General features: G+C 32.2%; 3 protein-coding genes across 5 annotated transcripts; 2 read left to right on the top strand and 1 right to left on the bottom strand.

Annotated features, from left to right (window-relative positions):
• The first annotated feature begins 2606 nt into the window (after window positions 1-2606).
• LOC111283452 (protein LATE FLOWERING-like) lies at window positions 2607-4040 on the top strand. Of its 2 annotated transcripts, XM_089758697.1 has the most exons (2): window positions 2608-3019; window positions 3149-4040. In XM_089758697.1, exon 2 carries the CDS (start codon window positions 3151-3153, stop codon window positions 3727-3729), a length of 579 nt encoding a protein of 192 aa, XP_089614823.1. In that variant the 5' UTR covers window positions 2608-3019; window positions 3149-3150; the 3' UTR covers window positions 3730-4040. The 2 variants fall into 2 exon arrangements, with proteins under 2 accessions (XP_022727762.2, XP_089614823.1); XM_022872027.2 differs by having other exon boundaries at window positions 2607-4040.
• Window positions 4041-6899: 2859 nt separating this feature from the next.
• On the top strand, window positions 6900-11269 carry LOC111283451 (putative pectate lyase 20). Its single transcript, XM_022872025.2, has 7 exons — window positions 6900-7123; window positions 7267-7320; window positions 7645-7716; window positions 9092-9734; window positions 9909-10012; window positions 10110-10248; window positions 10344-11269. The coding sequence occupies exons 1-7, from the start codon at window positions 7023-7025 to the stop codon at window positions 10563-10565; spliced, it is 1335 nt and encodes a 444-aa protein (XP_022727760.2). The 5' UTR covers window positions 6900-7022; the 3' UTR covers window positions 10566-11269.
• Window positions 11270-11868: 599 nt separating this feature from the next.
• LPA66 (Pentatricopeptide repeat (PPR) superfamily protein) lies at window positions 11869-15304 on the bottom strand. Of its 2 annotated transcripts, XM_089758695.1 has the most exons (2): window positions 13297-15304; window positions 11869-12024 (listed from the first exon to the last, which is right to left on the bottom strand). In XM_089758695.1, exons 1-2 carry the CDS (start codon window positions 15231-15233, stop codon window positions 11991-11993), a joined length of 1971 nt encoding a protein of 656 aa, XP_089614821.1. In that variant the 5' UTR covers window positions 15234-15304; the 3' UTR covers window positions 11869-11990. The 2 variants fall into 2 exon arrangements, with proteins under 2 accessions (XP_089614821.1, XP_022727809.2); XM_022872074.2 differs by lacking the exon at window positions 11869-12024 and having other exon boundaries at window positions 13191-15304.
• Window positions 15305-20651: the final 5347 nt, after the last annotated feature.

Here is a 20651-nt window from a genome sequence, read left to right as displayed (position 1 = left end):
TTACAAGAGAATAAGCAAATGAAGATACACTTACAAACAAAGGTGAGGAAAATAAAAAAATTGGCCATTATTGATCGAACTCGAAGATCTAATAGTGTGATTCATACCGTGAGATTAGGGCTTGTCTGTCTTGCCTGATGATTGTTATGTCCCTTGGGCTGAAGCAACATGGACATGGATCGCAGCCTGTTTGTTATCTCGGTAAATGATGGTCTAGATTCAGGACCAGGAGACCAGCACTCTTCCATCAGCTTCCTCCAATCAGGATCACAACGTTCTGGAATGGGAGGTCGCAGATTGTTCTTCACATTCTCCTTGAAATCACGTACCAATCAAACATAAAAGCCAAATTTAGGTGAAAAGTGGAAGGTTTTTGTTTATTTTTCAGACATGGCAAAAAAACTGGAAAGGTTATTAACACACAACCAAAAAAACATGGAAGATGGTTAAGTGCATGCAGTTTATGATATGGCTTCAATTTATTTATATGAGTTGTTTAGAACTGTTGTTTTATTCTCTTACAGTAAAAGAGCTTGAGCAAGGTGAAAATAATAGCATTTGGATCCGGAATTTAATTCAAATCGTTCATGTAATACTTTTTAAAAATGATATCAAATTTAAAATTTAAATCTCAATACTTACCATCCATTACTTTATTTTTAACGTGTGACCTCCTTCGTATAAAAAAAAAAAACCTCTCCATGAGCTTTTGTGATCTTCATCTTCAAACCTACAATTTGATTCAGTGTCCTACTGATCATTGATATCATCATTATTAACTTATGAGTAAACTTCCACTGAAGCCAAATTTAAAAGGCAAGTATATTAGTTTCTTCGAGCCTATTTTGGTTTACTTTTTGAAACTCTCTGTCTTCTTGTCTTACTTTAAATAAAATATTTTAAATAGTAGAGGGAAAATCACATGCAAATCCTCATACTCTAGGTAGATTTGATTTTGTTAAATCCAATCCATACATGCCAAATAAAATATCGATGCATCCTTTTAGCTTAATGTATCGCCTTCATAGTTGGGGGGCGTTGGTTCCAAGTTCTAGTAAAGCTTGATCTTAGGGAGTTTTCGCAACACAAGCAGCTATTTGTTGGTACTTTTTTTTGGTTTGGTGCATGTGGGAACTCGTTTGGACTTTGAGTAAAACAAAAGAGAGATAGATCTCTCTCTTCTTGATAATACCACTCTCTCCTCTGAGACCTCCAAGCGGAGATGGATGCATGATTTTAAATCAGTGGGGGCAAAATTATCTTAAGGATTCTTTACAAGTTTATGTAAATTGTATAATGAAATTTCTTGTAACATTGAATTAGATTTAGTTTAAGTGGTATAGGTTAACTGACTGATAATTTAACTCCTAATGCATTTTTTTTTTTTTGGTGAATAAAAAGAAGTTCATCAGAGGAGCCTTGGTACAACGGTAAGGTTGCTGTAATGTAAGATAAGATTTGGAGGTCATAGGTTTGAGTTGTGAAAACAGTTTCTTGTGAAAAATGTTAGATAAGATTGCATACATTAGATCCCCTATCTTTTCCCAGTCCCCACGTGTAATGGGAGGTTTACTCACGAGGGTGCCCATAAAAAAACAAAAAATTTGTCATGAACTCATCACCCATAGCTATAAGGTATGCCAGGTGAAAGAGAGAGCCATTGAACTTGCCAAGGCAATGGAGAATGAGGATGGGGCGACTGCAGCAGTAAAAGCATTTTTTAAGCATTTTCCTCGCGAAAAGCCCGATGAGCCACAGCCATCCAATTCCAGTCTATTTTGCATTAGTAGATGTTTTCTTTGTTTGTGAATCTTATGTGCCTGTTTGTTTCTTCCTTGTAACTTGTTCAGATATGTGTTCTGCATTGTCCTCCATGGTGCTTTCTTCCTACCTGAATCAAACATTCTGCAAACCGTTGAATTTATTATACTTCTGCCATCTTTCTTGTAAAATTTGAAGCCTAGTGTCATCAAATCATGGTGGCGATCATTCAAATTACATTTGATCAACGGATTTAAATAAGTGTAAACTGTTATAACATCTACAGATGAATTTGGTTGTCTGATTAATAATTCGGTTTTCACTTTCAGACTAGGCATTTAATTTCTATATTTTTTCTTCCTTGGGTTTCATCAGTGTAGCCAAAAGAACTGATGGATGCCACGTGTGGGGAAACACAGGGACCAAGACGAGTTGAAGTGCATTGGGTTCTCCACATTAGGTTCAGAAAATGCAAGGCAAGGAATGGATGAAAAGCGACAAATTGCATGGGATTGGCGGTGGAGAAGGCAGCAATTGTGGCTGTTAGCCCCATAACATAATTTAAGGGCAGAGGAATGCAGCCCAATTGCCAAATGCATGCTTAAAGAGATAGAAAAAGAAGGGACGCTGAATATTAAGGAACCCACCACTCAGTTTCAGATCATGTGGGGACTGAATAGCTTTTAAGGCACCCAATCCTTCGACATTGGCCATCGAAGATCACAAACCTGATCTTAAAAGCTCAGCCCTCTGACAGTCTGACTTCCATTAATTCACATCTCCCCTCCTTTTTCTCACTAGTTTTAACAAGGAGAGACGAAAGCGCTTGAGTAATGTAGCACAAAGTCAAAGCTACCCTCATTGCAATGCGAAAGGCTGGTAGCAACAGGCACAAACATGTCTTTTTCCCCTGCCTTTGTTTGATAACAACAGGAAAATTGACAAATGCTCTTGAAATCGATAATTGTCAGAGGGAGAGAGGGGAGAAGAAAGATTCCATTTTCCAACCCAAAAACATTTCTTCCCACCAATGACACACTTCACCTCAGCATGCAGAAACGTCTTGTAGAACACTTCCCCCACTTATCTCTTTTTCTCTTATCTCTTCTGTTCCCAAACCCATACCAGTCCCCTTGTGTCAAGCACTCCATTTAATAATTATTGTGCTCAGAGTCTTTACGTTTTCCAACACTTGAGAACTCGGCTTCTGAACTCTCTTCCCTTCTTTTTTTAATCAGATCATCCACCAAAAAGCTAAGTCAGTTGCATTCTTGTTCTCTTTGTCATAGGTTTAATTTCCTTTTCTTTTCAATTGAATTACTACTGTTTCTTTGTCTTATTTTATTCTGCATGAAAACCGACTTCAATCATCTTGATTTGTTCACAGGCATGGAAGATGAGCACCAAGAGAGAGTTTCTCAAGCCAATATAGACGATGGAACAACAAGGGTTTTCCCTTGTTTGTTCTGTTCAAGAAAGTTTTATAGTTCTCAAGCCTTAGGAGGCCATCAAAATGCTCACAAGAAAGAAAGGACTGCTGCAAGAAAGGCTAAACGGGCATCCGAATATGGACCAACCAGCAGCTTCTCATCTTGTCCCACATTACCAATGGTTTATGCACCAGCAAGCCACCATTTAGGCTTTTTACACCCTCCAATGTATATAACAGCTCATGCTGCCAACTTCCGCTATTTCCCGGATCACCATTTATCGAACAGGTTCGGATCCAATGGTGCTGCCAGGTTTGATAATAATGTGGATATTTTGTTCTATGGTGGGAGTAGCAATGGATATCACCACCATCAATTTGAAGAAGACAAGCAACTTTACTTGAATTGGCGGAGGAGCATAGGATGCAATGGAGGCTTGACTCAAGAGCTAGCGACGGCGGAGGATAACAATCAAGGGATTGAAAGTGCTGATCGTAAGGACAAAGATCAAAAGCTTGACCTATCTCTTCATTTATGAAGAAGAGAGAATGATGGCGAAAGTTTTGCTAGAAGTAATTACTGTTTTGGCTTTAATTCTGCATTTTTTTACAATAAAAAGATATCACTTCATTCATTAATCTTTTGCACATGGTGTGAATGATCTATAACTAACATTTTGAATCATCAAAGATTTTCATTTTCATTTATGATGATCACATCCAAATCCCAAATCTGCCAAATACCATTGATCAAGACAAGGCGAGACGAATCCTAAGCTCTAAGATGCGCGAAGGGCAACTATATATTAAAAATCCATCTGGAAAAGTAGTTAGTAGGCCCAGCTGTACCAACAAGTCACTCTTTTTTTCTTTCCTTTAACTAAGTGGGGTATGGATTTCACGGCACATTTAATGCGATGAAATTGAATTAGTAATATTATTAATTGAATCTAAATATTAATTTTAATAAAAATTATTTAATATAAAATTTTTTATTTAATTATAATTATAATAATTTTTTTAATCATAATTATAATAATAATTATTATTATTTTTAATTTTATCAAAATTAATTTCTATCCCTCGTTCAAATTAATCCTAAAAATGCTTTAGGACTCGGTGGGTGGGGATGGCTAAATGGGCTTTGGTCGAACTAGCCTAAAGAGGGAAGAGTAGCCTGGCCTGGTTCAATTGGTTCGCATTTTCTTGACACCAATAAAAGAGCTAAAGTTAAAAAACTTAAATAAAAGTAAAATATTATCTTCAACTGTTTGATTTAATGATTAAAATAATTTTAAAAAAATATATTAAAGCTGAGATTTGAACTTTAATTTTTTTATCTCCTTCTTAATGTAAGACTCTATCCTCTTAAATAATAATAATAAAAAAAAAAAGAAATAAGAGTAAGATATCAGTTCTAATATGTTAATTAGCTAATGCTACTTGTATAATAACCTCATTTCTGAATCACCTGCGTGTAAAAAATGAATTGGAAAAAAAAAAAAAAAAACCCATGTGGTTTGATCATTTTTCATGAAAAAGGAAATACTAAATGTTTTATATGTTATCATCATGAAGGAAAAAAATGGTTTTGTCTTAAGGGCTGAATTGGCTTATTCGTTTGCTTTTGACTCAAATCTTTATTACATAACATGCTTGAAAAACAGTAAGCACAAGGAAAAAAAAAAGGTTGACTCTATATTTCTTCTTCTAATCTCAAGTTTAAGGTCTATAGCCCTTTTTACCTTTTCTTATTTGTATTTGTATATATATGATTAATTACAAGTTATTTCTATCATTAATTGAAGAGATTGTGTTGATGATTCGAGGTTCCAATTTTTGTACACTAAAAAACATTAACTGTTTAGGTAATATTTTTTTTTAACAAAAATCATAATTTGAAGATAAAAAAAATTATGAGTATTAAAATTTGAATTGTAAACTAACTTGATGTCACTTATAAATTAATCGAATTAAATTTCGAATAAACAATAATCTCTTTTACATGTTATCTTATGTTACCTTTCTGTCAATTAAACAAATTCATAACACTTTTAATTGATTATAATAATTTTGTTTGATTTGAGTTCACTTTCCAAGGCATGTTGTGTGTTCATTGGCATGTTCTCTTTTCAGTTCCACAACTTAAGATAACATGTACACTTGCTTGTATCATATGCTTGTTTTCTTCTTCTTCTTGGCATTTCTAAGAACTATGCATGTGTCAAAATCCCATTTAAAAAAAAAAAAATTAGCAGATGGGATCTTGACATTTTGTTGCTCTTTTGAGTCTTGACCAACAAATTAGATGAACCAAGTTCAACCACATATTTATAAGCTCTTTGGGGAAAGACAATCCAAACCCATCCAAGTTATGGGCACATGTTTTTTTATGTCCAATTTTTAGTTAGAAAGAAGATGAAGGAATTATTCAATCTAATATTTTATACCCATTTTGTAAAACTTAAATTTCAATTCAATTGAAAAAAAATCAATTCGAACTCAGAAATAATGATTAACAATTTTTTTTTTGTTTTGTCCTGTATTGTAAAAGAGGAATTAATAAAAAATGTGTAAGAATCTAAATGAGATAGTTATGGGATACACAAAATGAAAATTTAATACCAAATTATATAAATCTCTTCAAAGTTTTCACCTTATCATTGGGAATTTGAAGCAATATGTTATTGACATTGGTTCTAAAAGTTATATCCATTATTATTCATAAAATGAATTTTTAATTTCAAATACTTAAATTTTAATTTTAATAATTTTAATTAAAAACTTAATATTGAAGTATCTTTTTAGTATAAAATAAGTCATAAGAAATTATCAAATACGTAAAGAGTTTTTTAAAAGCTCTTAGGATTAGAAGGGCGACATGGGTATACTAAAAAAATAAAAAAATTTAATTAAAAAATAAGATTTTAATTTTTTAATTTTATTAATAATATATCAAATAATTTTTCAAAAAAAAAATCTAAAACTAGGTAGTAGTATTTTCAAAGGTTTTTTTTTTCAAAGTGGGATAGTTCAAAATTGTACTGTAACGCGTCTTAATTTAAACGTATGAGTACGGTATTTAAGGACAACTGTCCATTGATGGATTTTTATAATCCAACAATTCGTACACTTACCTGATGTTCAGCCATCTTTCCACGTCTCCATCGGGCAACGTGGCTTAACAAGAAAGCGAGTATAGTTCTCCATCGTCACTTGCAAGTACGTAATGAAAATTTAAGAAGATGACGTGGAATAAATGGAGCCCATGGTAACTGCTGAAATGTCAGAGGAGATGGCCTGGCACGTGAGCGACCAACACAATGAAACGTAGTAATTTTTGTTTTTATTTTATTTATATGATTTTTTATATAAAATATGTGAAAAACATAAAATTATTTTGTTATAATTTATATTTATATGATATATATGAAATATATTTTTTTAATTTTATTAAAATTATATAATTTATATTAAAATTTTAAATTATATTATTTTTATATCTAATTTAAGATAAATAAAAATTTTTATCTTATTATAAAATTTGATCTAATTTAATTTTAACTTAATTATGATATAAAATGATTATTAAATGTCGAAGTTGTATATATAAAAATAAAAAAGAGTTAGGCAAAGTTTATTAGATTCAACATTTTTTAATTATTATTTTCCTATAAAAAGACTGCGCCATCCGAGCTTTTTCATTGACTCCAAAATTCATTTTCTTTCTTTCTTTCCTCTATTTGCCGTCTCTCTCCTTTTTCATTTCTTCCAAACAGGGAAAATTAAACACGTTCAGTACTGTAACGTAGAGAGAAAGGAAAAATCAGCAATGGGGGTTTCTCAGAGATTCTTCTCTTTGTTTACATTGCTACTTGTTGTGTTGTTCGTTTGTGTCAAGGCCACCGCAGAGGAAAAAGAGCTGAATTCAAGGTACAATATTTTCCAGGGTAACAATCAGTTCACCTTGAGTTCGCTCTGTTTCGTTAGCTTTTCCAGTCCTGGAAAACATTCCTGGAAGCAAATTTAGCTTCCAGCTATTTTGGTTTTTTATTTTCCTCGTGTTTGCATGGCAGGCTTCCTGAAGAAAACAAGTTGCAGAGCTTGAACAACACATCAATGGCAGACGGGTGAGTAAACTATTAACTTCGACGTAAAAATCTAGCAACCTGAGAGAGTATATAAGCCGTTGAGATTGGATCTGATCAGATATCATATCAGGATCGTTAATTCTGTTATATGTAGTTTAACTCCCTCTGGTAAATAAATTACAGTTGATCAACCCTCTCAACGTGCATTTAAACTCGGAGACTTTCAGTTCGCAATCGATTCTAATAACATTGAACCAACAACTGTACTTTCAACGTGCATTTCATTATAGATTTTGCTTCTCTTTTCGGTTAATGCTTTTGGGGTTGACAAAATAGTTTTGCACTTTCATTTTTTTCTGTCAGGTTGGAAAATGATAAATGGATAAATGAGCAGGCAGTTGACAATCCTGAAGAAATTGCTTCTGTGGTTGATATGTGAGTCTGTCTATCTAATTTTCTACAATAGATTCAGCTGAACTTTCATTTAGCTTTGCATAATTATCAAATTCATAATCTTTTTTTTTATTATTTTACATAATCTTTGAACATTTGAGAAGAGGATGGAATCATGAATACCTCAATTGGGCCCCCACTCGCCACAATGTGTAGTTTCTGACAGGTCCTTTTCTCCTGTCTTCACCGGTTCTCTGTCTTACTTGGGTAGTCAAAATATCCTTTAAACCATTAGAATTCGGTCAAAACCAAAGGTTCTACATCTTTGTTTAGATCTCTTTTTTGTTTTCAGTTGCAGCCAATGATTTGCATACTTTCATTGTCAGAACTCGAGATTTGAATACTAAATTCAACCATCTCACTTCAGCTTTCCTATAAATTGAATTTGAGTTTCTCTTACATCTTATTGTTCCGAGAAGAAAATTTAGTATTTCATATATTTATGTTATATATCTTTTCTTTTTGGTACGAAAAAGAAAATTTAGTATTTCATGTTATATATCTTTTTTTTTGTAAAAAAAAAAATTTAAGATAGATAAGTTACTTAATTTTCATGTTAAAATAAGATATGTCATATTTGATAGACAGATAACTGTAAATCATGCATTCAAAATAATCTTAACAAGTGACTATCGGTAAGATTTAAATAAAAAATATTTTCATTAAAAAAAACGAACCTAATATATTGAACTAGTCACTTGTAGGTTATATATCAATTTTATATCATATATATAATACAAAAATTATCATATTATAATTCGATACATCGAAATAATTTTTTTTATTTTATTAAATACATATATAAATTTTTAAAAATTTTTAAAATATATAACATTCATATTTTTTGTTATCATTTTTACAACATATTTAAAGTAAAACGTATTGCACCGGCCAAAAAAAAAAAAAAAAAGAGAGGCAGGAATTAGTTCCCACCGTATCATTTACTACTAACTTTTATGGTAGCAAAAATGTGATCTATATCAAATTTTATGTACGGACGGACCGTATGTACATCTCCCATGAAAAGTCACATGGCCAACTCAACAGCAAGAATTAAATTCGATTCAAATACATTTATTTATTTTTAATAAAAGAAGTTATAATTTGCAAAAAATTGAATGTTGAAATTTAAATTTTAAATTTGTTATTATAATTTATTTAAAAATAATTATATAAAACTAATTAAATTAAATCTCAAATTTTCAACCACCTTAATTTAGCCACAATAATGATCCATCATTCTTATCCCATTTTTCACATGCTTAATTAACTTTCTTCAATTAATTAATATAATATGATGATAATGAATGATGTTACAATCATGGTTTTGTTTTTTTTTTTTTTTTTGTATTTTAAGGACCATAAAAAATAGCACAGAAAGGAGAAATTTGGGATATTTCTCATGTGGAACAGGGAATCCAATTGATGACTGCTGGCGCTGTGACCGGCGTTGGTATCTTAGGCGAAAGCGCCTTGCAAACTGTGGCATTGGCTTTGGACGCAATGCCATTGGTGGTCGTGATGGAAGGTACTATGTGGTAAGTGACCCTGGCGATGATGACCCTGTGAACCCCAAACCAGGCACCCTCCGTCATGCTGTTATCCAGAACAGGCCTCTTTGGATTGTGTTCAAGCGTGACATGGTGATCCGATTGAAGCAAGAGCTTATAATGAACAGTTTTAAGACGATTGATGGTCGTGGTGTCAATGTGCATATCGCTAATGGAGCCTGCATCACCATCCAGTTTGTCACAAACATTATCATCCATGGAGTCCACATTCATGACTGTAAGCCCACCGGCAACGCCATGGTTCGAAGCTCCCCATCTCATTATGGATGGAGGACAATGGCTGATGGGGATGGGATTTCGATTTTTGGATCAAGCCACATCTGGATTGACCATAATTCACTGTCTAACTGTGCTGATGGACTCATTGATGCTATAATGGGTTCCACTGCAATTACCATCTCAAACAACTACTTCACCCACCACAATGAGGTCAGACAGATCTACTCATACATCTTTTTCTCTTTTTTCTTTTTTAATAAAGGAGGCCACGTCATGACAATAAGAGTTATTGGTTGAATCTCAAATTTGTTTGATGTTTAATGGTTACATGAATCAATTGAACTAAACTAACTAAATTAATTCATGCAAGTAATTTGATGGCAGGTTATGCTGTTGGGACATAGTGACTCTTACGTAAGAGACAAGCAGATGCAAGTGACCATTGCTTATAACCATTTTGGTGAGGGTCTTATCCAGAGAATGCCAAGGTAACATCCTTAAAAATGGTCGATACTGTAATTTCTCCTTTCCTTTTTTAATGTTTTATCATGAATTGAACTCAGCCCTCTTTACCAAGTCTTGCAGGTGTAGACATGGATATTTCCATGTAGTGAACAATGAATACACACACTGGGAAATGTATGCCATCGGTGGAAGTGCTAATCCCACCATTAACAGCCAAGGCAACCGCTACCTTGCCCCTAAGAACCCCTTTGCCAAGGAGGTATATGTAAACCAAACCTACAAAGTTTCCCTTTTTCAGAAGTTGCAATTATGATGACAAAATGATGACAGATTTGTTGAATTTGATGTCGTCAGGTGACAAAGAGGGTGGTCGCAAGGAATAATGAATGGAGACATTGGAATTGGAGGTCAGAAGGAGACCTTATGTTAAATGGAGCGTACTTTACTCCATCAGGAGCTGAAGCAGCAGCCAGCTATGCTAGGGCCTCTAGCTTAGGGGCCAAGTCCTCTTCCTTAGTTGGCATCATAACTTCAAATGCAGGTGCTCTTACCTGCCGGAACGGCCGCATGTGTTAATTCTCATTACTCCAAACTCCCCACCCCAACCAAAAATCGAAGGAAAACAAGAGAAAAAACAAAGAAGAAAATGAAAAATAACTCATTTTTCTTCCTATATATATATCAATTTATATATTCTGCTTAATCCCTTTTGATAAGTGTACAAAAACTTATAGAAATTGTCGAATTTCGCCTCCCTCATATACAACAACATCTCACTTGTCATAAATGCCGTTGATCGACCTCGGCCTCCTTAAGGTGCCATAGTGTTGTTCACTTCTATATTGCTTCTCTTTGTAATTATGTATTTCCCTTAGAAGTTTCTCCTGTTTTTGTTTTTGGTTTTTGCACTTGTATTCCTATTCTTGTATTCTTCTTTATTAATTAGTTAGCACATAAATTGCACTTGAAGGCAAAATTATTGTGTTGTGAGTAACTAAGTATAGCTTTTAATGAACATTGGATATGTAATTTGTGTTTCGCATTGCTGGCATGTCAGGGAAGATGGCTCAGGGCATGTGCTGCATTTCTCACCTATGAAGCTGTAGGACTTTCTTGCCAACTTGTTTATATGTGACTACGATAATTTGTATATTTATTTTGTATTTATTTCATGTAAAATATTTATACTAATTGCTTATTGGGGGTATTTCGAATATATTATTTACAGTCATCTGTTTTAAACTATCAAACAGAACACATCTTGTCCTACTGGTGGATTGAAGAACCTATCTATCCTAAATTTTTCTTACAAATATATATATATATATATATATATATTGGTTGAACTTCAATCCTCTTTCAATACATTTAAAAGTATATTTTACGTATTCTTTAATCATATCTTACACCTTCATTTATGGATTTCGGTAAGTAATAACATGAACATTTATTTTGATAAAATAAAACCCAACTTCAAATAGAGTTGGGATTGGAGATGGCAAAAAAACTCGAAACCGACGGGTTTCGATCCGATCCGATCTTTTAAAGTCTTTTTTTTTTTTTTTAAATCGAGTATCGAGTCAGGTGACATAAAGAAAAAATCGGAATCGGGTTGGAGTCAGGTTTTAGGCAAACCCGACTTGATATATATAAATAATTTTTTTAATTATTTATTTATATATATTTATTTATATATTTAATTTTATATTTATATTAAAAATAATATTTTATTAATTTCGGATCGAATTAAGTCAGATTCAGATATAAAAATAATAAAAAAATTATCGGATCGGATTGAATTCAAATTTTATATATTTAAAGTCGGATCGGATCGAGATGAGTAAAAACCCACCCCAACCCACCTCGTTGCCATCCCTAGTTGGGACAAGTCAAGCTCGTATCAGTTCATATCTTTCGTCATAGATGAGATGTTCAGCAGTCAGTTTGTTTTGCTGTGCGGTTTATTGAGCAATGTTTTTCAAAGAAAGCAAATAAAACGGCCTACCTCTTTGCAATCTGGGATCCATTATGTAACCTATCAAATGATAGTACAAGAGTTCATCAACTAACCCCTAGCTCTTGGACATAAACAAGATAATTTGTATATTCGTATCATATTTGTTTCGTGTCAAATTCATACTATATGTTAAACTCGAAGCACATTTTTTAATTTTTACTAGACTCACACAATTTTTACTACAATTTTAAAAGAATAGACAATTTCCAGCATATTGCAAATTTCTACATATTGCAAATTTCCAAGAATCTGCACCAAGTCTTTAAGGGATCAGTTGTCATGAATTACATAGACCCTAAGAATTAAATTTCCACCCAAGAAAAATATAACCACTCTGAAGAAACATTAATCATTCACTGTAACTTCCTATTTGAAAAGCAGATGATACCAATAAGTAAATGAAGGTCATAGTTTGATGAGTAACTTGAAAAGAACGCTCAGAAGGGAGCACCAACTTCACTCCTTGTTTCCGTAGGGCTATATAGTGCAGATCTGTTCCCTGGTCTATTCTCTTCCTACAGCTTCAAATGACATGTGCATCTGCTAAACATGGGCACTAAGGATATTCATTACTAAGATCTTCCATAGTTTTAAGGGGTTTATGTCGTGCTATGTTTTTTGGGCTTGGGTTAATTTTATTTGCAAACATAGGGAAATCTCTTTCACATTTTATTGTCCTTTTTTCCCTTTCATTTGGGGATGTATTAGCTTCTTAACTACCACTGTATTTTACCCCAAAGCATAGATTTGTTAAGAAAATTGAGAAGTTGGTACAATATAGATGCCATGAGAAGTCCAGTTATAGCTGTCATATATCTAAGCTAAGCTACCTCTTCATCTATCATCAACTGCTGTATTGAACTTTCGTTTGCACAAACAGGATGAGTTTCTCCCCCTTTTCAACATTATTACAATCAAGAAGGAGAAATTTCTTAATGTGATTGCCAATCAGGAAGAAGTGGTTTTTGAGCAATTGTCAATCAGTCAATCAGATATTTAGCTCCTGGAATAAAGAACTTGCAGGTAATAAGGCAACAAATGTTGCAGCCTCTAACACATTATTCATCCAATGTAAAAACTAAAAAACATGTCCAGTTATGGACTGTGAAGATGGGGAAGAGAGGGCTTTACTAGATTTTTACTAAGTTATTCATATTTCTTCAAAATTTTTGATTCAATCATAGATACAAAGGCAACTATTTAATTAATTCCAAAAAAAGAAAATAACAGTAAAGAAGTTATTTGTATAGTTAACAAGGTAAGTAAATTCGGAAGGGAGGGGGGTGTTACCAGTAGTCCATGCAAGAACATGAACCATTCTCAAAATGGTGAAAGCGCTTCCGATCCCTAACAATTATTTGACGTTTATAAATCTTTGAGATTAGTTTTATTGAATAGTGACAATCTTCACATACACGGAGGTTCTTGACTATCCGAAGTGGGGTTCCAGGGCTTGTGCTGATTAAGCCAAATGCAATTGCAATCCTTTCACTATGATAGTATAATGTGCTTTCTTTTTCCTCCTCATCAATGTTAAGCAAAACTTGTGTGGTATCTGGCTTATATCCTACTGACCTCATTTGTTCGGCAATTTCCTGCAGCATTGAATGAATATCTTTGGCTCTGGGGTGGGAGTCATCTTCCACAAGAAACTCATGAACAATTCCATCAAGCTCAATCCAACTGCATCCAGGGTCTTTCTTTACATCCATCTCCTTCATTTTTAACCTCACCCTTGCAACTGACTCCCAATCTCTGGAAGAAGCATATATATTTGACAGCGCCACATAAGCTCCGCTATCACGAGGAGCCATATTCATCAAAATCCTAGCCACACGGTCACCCATCTCAATATTACCATGCATCTTACAGGCACCTAATAAAGCCTTCCAAATCACATCATCTGGTGTTATTGGCATGTTTAATATAAACTCTTCAGCTTCTTTCAATTGCCCAGCTCGACCTAATAGATCAATCATACACCCATAATGTTCAAGCCTAGGTTCAAAGCCAACCACATTGACCATATGATTGAAAAATAAACGGCCCTCTTCCACTAACCCTGCATGGCTGCAAGCACTCAAGACACCGATATAAACAACATCACTAGGAGTTACCCCCTCACGTTCCATCCTTGAAAAATAGTCAAGAGCATCCTCTGCTCTACCATGCATTGCAAAACCCCCGATTATCGCGCTCCAAGTAACTGTATTCCGTTTACTTATCCCCTCAAAGACCTGAACTGCCTTCTCAATACTCCCGCACTTAGAATACATATCAATCAAAGCAGAGCCAAGCACATCATCAATCTCAATCTCCTTCTTCTTAGAGTACAAATGCACCCATTTCCCCAACTCGAGTGCCCCCAGTCTTGAAATTGCAGGAAGAACACTCACCAAAGTCACATAATTAGGCCTCACTTCCCCCATTTGCATCAAACGAAACATCTCAATTGCTTCCTTAAAATACCCATTTTGCGCATACCCAGAAATCATCACATTCCATGAAATCACACTTCTTTGAGTCATTTTATCGAACAATTCCCTAGCAGCCCTTAAATCCCCAACTCTTACATGCCCACCAATAATCACATTCCATAAAACAATATTACCCTCTACTCTCCTCTTATCCTTTACTAGGTTGCCACCATTTTCAAATTCAACCATCATTTTGTTGAGCAAAAAATGAGCTTTTTCCATGGCCCCACACATGACATACATTCCAACAAGATTGCTAGCAACAAACTCGTCTTTTTCAAAGCCAAATTTCACCGCTAAACCATGAACCTGTTCCCCTTCCAAAAGCTTCCCAGTTCTAGCACAGGCCTTTAAAACTGAAGGCAAAGTAAATCTATTAGGCAAAACGGTCCCGTCAGAGACCATTTCAGCAAATACAAACAATGCTTCTAACGGCTCTTTTGTTTCATTGTTTTCATCAGATTCTGCTAGAGCTCTGATGATTGTGTTCCAAGAAAAACAGTTAGGTTCCCGCATTTGGCGGAAAACCTTGCGGGCGTAATCGATGTCGCGGTGGGAGGAAAGGGAGCAGATTTTGAGGATTTCGGCGGCGGCTAAAGGGTCGTGGATTCGGCCTGTTTTGAGGAAGAGGGCGTGGACTTGATGGAGGTCTCTCATGGTGTTGCATCTTGTAATTTGTGGGAAGAGTGATGATGGGTGAGTTGGTGAGGCGGCTGCGGCTGTGGAGTTGTAGATTGTCGTTGAATTCATCCAATTGGGGGAAAACGATGGAGGTTCTATGAAGCTGTTGATGAGGTGTTTTTTTTTTGTTTGAGTTTTCTTCCAAGGATAGGGCGGGAGCTGGTGAATACGGTTGTGACTGTAAGGAGAACCAATGAAACCGTGCCATGTCATTTCATAAAGTTAAATGTTACTATTATTTTTATTAAAAAGCGTATAAATAAAAATGCTATCTTACGAAACTGTTGCTTTAATTTGCCACTTCTTTGTAACAGATAAGTAATTCAAAAGCTCTCAAATCTGACCATTTAAAATATAATATTATAATATAAAAAAATAAAATAAAAATATAAAATATTTTAGTGATATAATTTAAAATTTTAATAATAATTATAAATAAATTTAATAAAATTAATATTTTATATTTTTATTAATAAAAATTTTGATGCATATTTTTTTTTTATAAAATATAATATAAATACGTAAATTTAATATTTTATATGATATAAATATACGAATTTATAGCTCTATGATCTCATCAACTTAGATTCGAGTTTTATGATCATTCTTTCTATGTTATTTATCCTATGGAGTATGACTGTTCATTGCATGATAATGAGATTATATTTAGAATTTTTTTTTATTTTATTAATTTAAAAATTTTAATTGTTATAATATATTTTAGGATCAATGTATTGTAAATGATGGAAATAAATATTTTAATATATTAATGTTAATTTTTTAAATGAATTTTTTTAGACATGAAATTTTAGTGAATTTTGAATTTCATTAATATTAAATATTTAAATTATCAATATTTATAAAAAAATTATTTGCAATAATAATATTGATTAGTAAAAGCAATTATAAAAGATAAAATTGTGGTTTATAAGAACTTTTGACAATTATTATTGTCGTTATTTAAAATAATTATTGCAATGATAAAATAATTATTGTCAAAATCGATTTGTAACAAAAAAAATTATTGTGTTGCAAAAAAAATTAAACAATAAAAATAATATTATTACATAAAAGTTTTGGTTACTAAATATAGAATTATTAACAAAAAATTTCAATAACCACCCTAAATTATTGTTTAAACATAATTTATTTACAACGAAAAAAAATTATTGCAATAAACATTTTAAAAATAAATTTTCATGTAATGAAAATCGTTATGCATTCTTTTAGCAACAAAGATAATCGTTATGTATTCTTTCAGCAACAAAGATAGCGAAAACAACGCTTTTTCTCGTTACGAAAAAGTTTTCGCAACGTTAAACTGACATTTTGCGTCGGCATCAAATATTATTATTAAAACAATGTTTTTAATAGTGGCTGAAGCCAACATAATCATATTACTAATATTATTTGTTCGAAATGTATGATTGATATTTTCCAACTTAGATTAAGCAAATTTGTTAATGGCATGCGAGTAATTAAGCAATTGTTTCGTTGATAAAAGATACAATTTTGTTTGTAATACCTGTAATTTCGCTTTATTAATATAATGTTGAAACTCAAGATTTTTAAAATAAAATTTAAAAGTATTCCGTTGACGACTCATTAATAATCCTTGTATTCAAATCATTTTGCAAATCAATGCTTACACTTTTATACTTTTATTTAAACAGTAATTGTATACTCAAACTTTTTCAATCTATTTTTTATTGCTATTTATATATGAATATATACACTTATTTATCAAATTAATATTTACGCTTTTTTTTTTTTTTTGCATTCAAGCATTTCGTTTGATGTAATTAGATGCATATATCACTTTACTCAAATTTAGAGTTATGATCGAAAATTAAGTCGTAGATATCATTTCTTAAGATTTATTAAAATTTATAAAAATAAAAAATGTTAATGGAATAAATTTTTAATGAAAATTAAATAACATTATATCTACATTGCCATAAGAATTTCAAATTCTAAATCGAAAATCCCTTTAAGCCGATCTTTTATTTTTATTTTCAAATTCTACATTTGAATGCAAAAAATATTCTAATTTAGAGAGGGGAGATAATCTCAAAGTCATCCCAGATATCATGTGTATGTGCATAAACAAAAAGGTAGAGAGCTTGGATTCAATGGTTTGCAAAAACCCCCCAAAGGAAATCCATGGGTAAGGCAGTACTCATTGCAATATTTGAACTGTGAATATGGCCCCATTACTGCTTCCCATTCCTTGGATTTTCTGCAGCACCTGTTTTTTTTGAAACCCAACCAAAAAAAAAATTATACTGATTTATTTAATGATAAACTCGAAGAATAAGTAGCATGGGCAAAGGTTTTGACCTATGTTGAAGAAGATGGCCAAGCACAAAAGACCAAGAAAAAAGCACTTTAGTGGAAGAGAAAGATTGCCAACACCCATTCTATTTGTTTGAAATTGGATGGCTGAGCCAATTTACCCTCTCAAAGCCACCTTATATAATAGCAATTCTTGTTTATATTATTTTCAATTAAAAAAGTTATATTTTATCTCTTGGATTTTTTTGGTACATGTTTCTATCTTGGAAATTTTAATTTATTTGAAAAGACAATCCTTCAAATTTTGGCACTAAAAAGTTTTTGACTTATGGTGGATATACATGGTAATTTAATAATTGCTTAAGATGTGCCTTGTTAGTTTTTCTTGATATATTATTCTTATTTAAGGTTTATCCCTAGACTTATTTAAGGATTAGATTAAATTACTTATTTAAGTCCGAAAGTTTGTCCAAATTCTGAGAGAATATGGACAAAAAATTAAAACCTGTTAAATGAGTTTGGGCATACCTTTTAAATTTGTTTAAATGTTGGACCGAGTCTTAGACAAAAAAATTTAAAACTCGAGCCCAATTTAAATTCACATATATATAAATTTTTTATTTTTATGTATATGCAAATTATATATAAATTAATTCATATATTTATAAAAAATAAAAATAAAAATTATATATTTTATTAAACTTAATTTTAATTTTTAATTTTTATATATATATGTGAATTAAATATAATCACATTAAATTTAATTTAATCACATTTTTTTAATTTTTTATTATATAAATTAAGTTTAATTGGTGGGTTTGAGATTTATCTTTTTAATTTGAACCAAGCTTAAAAAAAATTTTAAGGTCCAAAATTTTGGGTCGAGCCGAACTTAAGTAAGTATATAAGCTATTAATACCACATATGAACTCGACTCAAATCCCATTCAGCTCGGCCCATGAATACTTCTATATATCCCATGTTAGAAATATAGATTTTCTCTAATATTTATATGAAAACAATTAAGATATGATTAAGGATTGAACTTTAAAAAAAAATCTCTTTCCCAATATTGTTTTTCATATTTATCTATACCATTTATATAAATAAAATGATGTTTAATATGTTCTCTTGAGATTTATGATCTAGAGTTTAAGGTTTAAGAAAAAGGATATATTTATACTAAGTGCTTTTGTTGAATTTTACCTTAAATAGTACCCAAAAAAAATTAAAATTTAAGGAACTTTAAGCAACCAAAAATAAATAAATAAAAGTAAAAAGATGGTCTAATAATTAAACTTGTTCGTGTTTAGGTTCCCCGACCAAACCTGAAAATCAGGCTAAATTTTTGAAAAGCCTGAACATGAATTTTAAGCATGTTAAATAGGTTTAGATAAATAAATGAGGCCCAACAAAAAAATAGAATTAGGCTAGGGTTTCCTTATTTATAACCTAGACCTAATTCGATCTGACTCGAAAACTAAAAAATATTTTTTATCATATTGGGATAAAAACATTTGCTTTATTTTTTCATAATGGACAAAGCCCATTTGCCTTATTATTTATAATATGATGAAGCTTATTTTTTAATACAAAATAAAGATCTAATTTTAAATTACATTCAACAAAATTAAGTTGGACCTAAGCTGAAATTATTTATAAAGTCAATTAAAATTAGCTAACTTAATAATTAAAAAAACTCTTTTTTTTTAATTTTAAATATCAGTGCTTTGGGCGAATTTGAATTTTATTATTATATGTTAGAACGGGCTTAGGTAGAAATAAGGCTAAAAAAATCTAGCCAAACCAGGTCTGAACTTGCTTAAAATGTTAGAATATCATGCTAAACCTGATTCAAACCCAGTTTAGCCTATGAACAATACTACTAAAGATGGAAGACTTCAATATAAAAAGATTCAATAGGTTTTCTTTTCTTCTTTTTGGATGACTAATAATATTTGTCATAACGTCTAGATCCGGGGATCTATCGCTAGACATTAACTTGAAGGAGTCGCCACCAATCTTTTTTATCTAGGTGCAATTGGTCACCTAAGAAATCTATCATTTTAGGAAACACCTAAGTTTAACGGTCCCTAAAAGAATAGATTCGGGTCTACTAACTAGAACAGGGTTCGAGAGTTCGATTACGTGTGAGGAAGGTTATAGCACCCTCACAACGCCCATCAAAAGATGGTACCAGCTTAATTTTGTGTTATCCAATAAGCCTTAAAAATTTATCAAGTAATTAGTTATTGAAAATTATTCTCAATTGACTCTAATACTTGTAGCAAAAAATTAAAAAAATTTACTCACCTCAAGAGTATGCAAGAAACTACTGTTTCACTTGCAGAGGCTCCGTCGTCGGATTATTTAACATTAAAAAAATAAAAAAGAAGGAAAAATTATTGTTTTTGTGCAGAAAAAATTGATACTTTCAATTTTTCCTAAAAATATTTTTTTAAAATTTTAATTTCTAGAAAATTTGATATTTTCAACTTTTCCTCAAAAATATTTTTTGAAAACTTTAATTTCGAAAAAAATTGATATTTTCAACTTTTCTTTAAAAATATTTTTTTTAAAATACTTATTTTCAAAAAAAATTGATATTTTTAATTTTTTCTCAAAAATAGGACCTCAGCAACATTCTTGAGAAGAGAGCAAATGAGCCAACTGTATCCATATGGATCTTTGTCCTTGCCCACGTGTCCACCACAGCACGCATCACCGTCCTTTGTAATGGCTCCGACGCTCACGACTTTGGCTATAACAGCTTCCACATCCCCAGTCTTGATGCAAAGCACACATCCAGTTTTTTCACTTTTCACAAGAGCAGAGTTACCAGTGAAGTCAGATACAAGAACGATAAAAACAGTGAGCTCAAACTAAATCTAGAGGATATGAAGAAGTTCCTGCTCAGCCTTACACTTTAGGTAAAGAGTATAGCTATTATCGATAGTGTCAAACGCGGTCTTGTAGAATTACAGTGCATCAACTACCTTTGGTGCTTTCACCATCAGCTGCGACTTTATTGTTATGAACTCCACTGCCATTGCTTTTTCGGCTCCTCCGTTCTGGCCTCCTGTAACTGAAAGAGTGGATGAGGGAAGAGAAAACAACATCGTAAATAAGCTCCAAATATGGGTTGACCTTAGCTGGGGCTTCCAATTTCTTGGGTGTAGAAGTGAAATCAGA

The sequence above is a fragment of the Durio zibethinus genome, chromosome 3, assembly GCF_047325235.1.
Source record: "Durio zibethinus cultivar Kanyao isolate XHJ-2024 chromosome 3, ASM4732523v1, whole genome shotgun sequence".
In the NCBI taxonomy this organism is placed as follows: Eukaryota; Viridiplantae; Streptophyta; class Magnoliopsida; order Malvales; family Malvaceae; genus Durio; species Durio zibethinus.
Note: the sequence above shows the minus strand (reverse complement) of the source record. Positions and strands in the feature narration are given on the sequence as shown.

What these genes read in the sequence shown, in the direction of transcription:
- LOC111283451 (XM_022872025.2), top strand. Translation starts at nt 7,023, where the DNA reads ATGGGGGTTTCTCAGAGATTCTTCTCTTTGTTTACATTGCTACTTGTT. An exon ending in ACTTCACCCACCACAATGAG is followed by an intron (nt 9,735 to 9,908) that starts GTCAGACAGATC and finishes ATTTGATGGCAG; the next exon opens with GTTATGCTGTTGGGACATAG. An exon ending in CTTATCCAGAGAATGCCAAG is followed by an intron (nt 10,013 to 10,109) that starts GTAACATCCTTA and finishes CAAGTCTTGCAG; the next exon opens with GTGTAGACATGGATATTTCC.
- LPA66 (XM_089758695.1), bottom strand. Translation starts at nt 15,233, where the DNA reads ATGAATTCAACGACAATCTACAACTCCACAGCCGCAGCCGCCTCACCA. An exon ending in TGTTCTTGCATGGACTACTG is followed by an intron (nt 12,025 to 13,296) that starts GTAACACCCCCC and finishes ATCATTTGATAG; the next exon opens with GTTACATAATGGATCCCAGA.
- LOC111283452 (XM_022872027.2), top strand. Translation starts at nt 3,112, where the DNA reads ATGAAAACCGACTTCAATCATCTTGATTTGTTCACAGGCATGGAAGAT.